Raw genomic sequence first — 5,000 nt, 5'->3', positions numbered from 1 at the left:
CGGAAAGAAAAAAGGGTGGCTGCGTGTGTGTGTGTGTGTGTGTGTAAGAGAGTTTTTTGGGGGGGGGGGGGTTCTACCTGAACTCTCATGCTTTGTCTCTCACCCTGCTACCCTGCATAAGTACCAAGGGTCAGCACACACATACACACGCACACATCATTAAGTTAGACGGTCTGCGTTGGTATTTAACACAAACAAGAGAGCAGGTCTCCGCTCTGTTCTCAGTAAAGTGAAGGGAGCAGAGAGTTGGGGGCTCTTTGATCCTATAGGGTGAGCTTATGGAAAATAGTTGGCCTGAAATCTCAAACACTGGCTGAGGATTAGTGTGGACTGGGGCCACTCTGCAGGCCATTGCTTTGAAAGGCAAATAAAGATTTACCAATCCCAGTTAATCCGCTTTTTCAACATTTAGATACATATGAGCACACACACACACACACACACGCACACATACAAAAACACACCCCGATGAGTACAGAAACCAAAATCCTAGACTCAGGTGCTTTGCTACAGTGAGTTCATGAGTGCACACGTGTGTGTGTGTGTGTGTGTGTGTGTGTGTGTGTGTGTGTGCGTGCGCGTGAGACAGAGCTTGAGAGCCAAAGAGTAAAAGAGGTGAGCTGGACAACAGGAACCTTCACAAAACTAACAGAACTGGGAGCAGGCGTGCTCTCACACACACAAATAAATTTAAAAAACAACAACAAAACAAAAAAAACCCATGATGGACAATTGACATCAACCTTGAGAGATCAGATTATCACCAGATTAACACTTGCCAACCATCATCCTGTTTGAAAAATAAACCAGACGGGGTTTTCTGAATAACAAGAGAGGGAGGGAGGAAAAAAAAAAAAGAGTATAACACCCTCTTCCCAAAAAAAAAAAAAAACCAAACCAAAACAAAAAAACCAAAACAAAACCACTAAATCTTCTGTCTGTGGAGGCTGATTTGCCAGCGCTAAAGGCCCCCCTCTCGACTACAGCTGTTGCTTAGTAACCGGACAGCCAAGCAGTGCAGGCAAGCCGCTCCTTCCCACTGCGCGGGCTGAGGCATTCTAGGAAGGGAGGATGGAGTAGTGGAGGGGAAACCCCCCCCCCCCCAAAAACAAAACAAGACAAAACTAAAAAAGTCGACCGGGAAGGGGGGGGGGGCAGCAGAAAGAAGAGCAGAGGCTTACCAGTCAGGAATCCCTCCATCAGGTCACTGTGGGTCATTTTGAGAAGGCTGCGGCCAGAGTAAGTGGCCAAAGTCGGGTCGGCACCGTATGAGAGGAGTAACCGGACCACGTCCAAATGGTCGTTCTCCACAGCGTCGTGAAGAGGTCTGTGTGAGGACACACACACACACACACAGTGCTTAGAGACACCACTTCAAAACTTCAAAAACTAGCAGGAGGTTGTGAGTCACTTGAATAATCCCACACAAACACACACACATATATATATATATATATATATATATATATATATAAATAAAACACCAAACCCTCACAGACAGCTGAGTGACGATAAACCCCAAACACTTAAGAAATGTAAACGAAGAAGGAGGGGGAAAACTATAAACATATGTATAGGATAGAAAGGAGAGAGAACAGCCAAATTTTCACAAGATGTAATTTTTTTTTAATACAAGTCGATCTTCGTTTATCACATTGAAAAACAACCCAAAACTTATTTCCACTGTTTTAAAAGCAGAAATATTGAATGTTTAGAACGTGTATGTGAGAAACCTGACTGCATTCAAACGCGTATGGCAAAGACGGCGACTCCATTTTTTTAGTCTATATTTCACCCTCTAATTAGCTTTGCCGGCGTTTCTGAGAGCCTCGTGGTATTGCGAACCCATAATTACCAAACATGTAATTACAGGCGATGTGGCAACACACAGACTACAAACTAGACAAAAGAAACCTCACGACAAAGGCTTGTCAAGTCAGGGAGACGCACTCTGATCTTTCCCTGGGAGCCAGCGTGTGCGTGTGCGTTTGTGTGCGGAGCGGAGCCTACCTCGTTCCGTCTTGGGCGCTGCAGTTAATGTCGGCTCCGTGCTCGACGAGGTGCTGTACTATAGAGAGCCAACCGCGCGCGCAGGCCTCGTGCAGCGCGCAGTAACCCGCATTGTCACGGTGATTCACGTCACACACCTTGTTTTCCAGGCAGTAGAGCACCACTTCCTGCAAAGAGCGAATTAGAGAGCGAGGAAGAGAAAGAGAGAGAGAGAATGATAGCGGTTACTATAACTGGAATTGGTATGAACCCCAGTAAAGCATGACGAGAGAGAGAGAGAGACAGAACTGAAAGTCCAGGTGTTCTCTGGCTTAAAACTATTGACCATCCCGGCCCGTCAACGCTAAAGATTTCTTATGACACGCGATGTTATAACTGTCTCTGTCTCATTTCCATAGCATTACAGGAGTTTAGACTTCAACGAGTTACAAGTTTGACAGTGTCTCGCTAAATCATGTGGTTAGACATGAAGCTAGCAGCCTGGTCTTGGATCAGTGAAGCTGTCTTTACCATGGGCAGGGAGAGACGCAGAAGGACAGCCATTAGCAGAAGTCGGGGGGGGGGGGGGGGGGGAGAGGCCCTCTACGTAGATTCCCAATTTCTATGCAAATTTGGACCTCAGCTATCCAACGCTCTCATAATTTCCATTATTTTCCCTCAACTCTCTGGGCTGTAAATTGCTTGGTCAATCTGGTCCCTATAACTGGACAAACTCTTTTTTTTTATTATTATTTCTTGGAATCTGTGTAAATAGAAATTGAGAGAGGGAGAGAGAGAGAGCGAGCGAGCGCGAGAACGAGGACTTGTCGCTAACTTTCTCCCTTCGCCGAATCTACACCATGTTATCCAGTAAGCATTTACAAAAAAAGGCAAAAAAAAAGCCTTCTGACAAAAAAAATACCGCAGGGTAGATTTTACATCGTTAATCTGTATAGGATAACATTTGGTAATCAGAGAAAAGTCTAATTCCAACAAGATCTCTACTGAACACACTGGTTACCCGGGGACAGCTGGAGAAGAGCTTTCACCTCTAGATTTCCCGGGAAAAGACAACCTGCAGAGGCCAAAATCAACAACACATGTCATCTTCAGACATTGTAAGAAACTATCCGCTCGCGGAATGAGCTCACGGACGCGTTGAGTCAGAGCAGTTCGTCTCGTATTTCTACACACGAAAACAAACTAACCAACCCGCAGGTGGAAGCAGAACAGAGGGAGGGCTTGTGGATGCTCAGCCAACAGTTGACAACAAACATTAAGAATTCAGGTGGCGTTAAGCTGCCGCCGGCATCGATGCCTTTTCGCGTTTAAACCCTGGCTCACGCTCAGAGAGAGCATTCACCCGTTGGAGACAGCACGCAGCGGTACGGCAGGGTACGGCCGGCCTGCATAGCCGTGCCGTTGCCGTTATTTTTTCTCCAGTCGCGGTTTCTAGGAGACGGCATGCTGCGGCAGAGCTCGCACAACCGAAGCGAGCAAGGGCGCCAGGCTGTTAACGAGCCCTGAAAGATAAAGCTTTGCCGCTTACATTAACTTGCCGTCAGCCGTGCGCCGACGCGGACTGCAAACACCCGGCGCATACGGGTCTACAACTGCACAGCTTCTCGGTCATTTACCACCAGTGAAGGCAATGCGCTGCCCCTCCCTGTTTTTTTTTTTTTTAAATTATTATTTTCGTTCCTATCTCTGACGAAGTCTGCAATTCTGTTATCGCAAACAGTCTGTCTCTCTCTCCCTCTCTCTCGGCTGCGGGAGAGTGCGTGGAGCCCACTACCTCGCCTCAGGGATTTCTCTACCGGAACACGCGAGGCATGTCTCTAAACAGCGGAGCTAAAGCGTTGCATTAAACAGACAATAAAGCCGTATTTAATGGCTCGGAGGAGCGAGCGGCGTGTAACTGGAGGCAGTAGAAGGCAGCAAGCCGTTGATTTCTCCGCAGTAAAACGGGAGAGATGCCTTCCCCTCCTCAGGCACCCGCCTGCCCGCCCGCTTTTAATCTTCCATACTAAAATGCCTTCGAGCGCACAACTGCAATCAATGCACCGCACCGGACATTTTGCCGGTTAGTTTGGCAGGGCAGGGAAAATATAAAAAAGCATTTCCGCCGAATTCGAGATTTGAATTTTGAGACTCGCATTTCAAAACATCGCTCTCAACAAACAATTTAACAAATCACAAAGCTTCGCCCTTAAATACGAACAGACCACGTAAAACCAAAAGTTAAACAAAAAGACAAGAACACGGGTACAATCTAAAACATTTTTTTTCATTTCGCATAATTTGTCGATGTTTTAACAAATTAAAACCAAGAACCTGCTCAGTAGCAGTGAATATGAGAGTGGGTCTGAAGCGAGACCGCAGAAACTCGTTTACTTAGAGACTGGTTTTAGGTTCAATTTGAATTGTGTTCGCTAATTGGACGACTCTGTGAGACATCGTTATTCAACTCGTTACTAACAAGAGCTGCTCACTGCCGGTCAGGCACTGACGGGCGTTCTAATTTTACTCTCAATTCAGGAAAAAACAACAGGCTTCCAGCCTTGGCGGACGTCACCAGGATTTGGAAAGCATGAAGTGTACCGAGAGCGGGGAAAGAGAAAAAAAGGGACGGACAGCGCAAACACACACACACACACACACATTGAAACGGCTGAGGAGCTCTAAGAGGGGCTTTTAATTGAGAGAGAAGGAGAGATGCGAACGTTCACTCTGTGAGTAGGAGTAGAGCTGATAAAGCAAAAGGGAGGGAGAGGGAGAAAGAGAGAGCCGTGCAAAGAGGGAGAAGTGCATGATTACAGACAAGCAGGCATTTTCCCTGACAACTCCCCAATACCGGCCGACATTTGAAGTGTGAGAGAGCAAGTGAGCGAGAGAGAGCGAGTGAGTGAGCATATGAGGGCTATGAATATTCTGAGGACTACTGCCTTAAAACTGACAGACAGTAACACCCTGAAGGCCACAGACTTGTTTAGTGTGTACATCTGTGTGTG

At 46.7% G+C, this 5,000-nt stretch overlaps 1 protein-coding gene across 1 annotated transcript in view; it reads right to left on the bottom strand.

Annotated features, from left to right (window-relative positions):
• The window catches only part of bcor (BCL6 corepressor), a 35,860-nt gene that overhangs the window by 6,280 nt on the left and 24,580 nt on the right, over positions 1-5,000 (bottom strand). The window contains exons 10-11 of the mRNA XM_030781489.1: positions 2,011-2,177; positions 1,182-1,327 (exon numbers count right to left, since the gene is read on the bottom strand). Coding sequence (XP_030637349.1) covers positions 1,182-1,327; positions 2,011-2,177 — 313 coding nt within the window. The remainder of the gene's footprint in view (positions 1-1,181; positions 1,328-2,010; positions 2,178-5,000) is intronic.

The sequence above is a fragment of the Chanos chanos genome, chromosome 8 (genome assembly GCF_902362185.1).
Source record: "Chanos chanos chromosome 8, fChaCha1.1, whole genome shotgun sequence".
In the NCBI taxonomy this organism is placed as follows: Eukaryota; Metazoa; Chordata; class Actinopteri; order Gonorynchiformes; family Chanidae; genus Chanos; species Chanos chanos.
The sequence above is the reverse complement of the archived record's forward strand: the minus strand, read 5'-3'. Positions and strand labels throughout refer to the sequence as shown.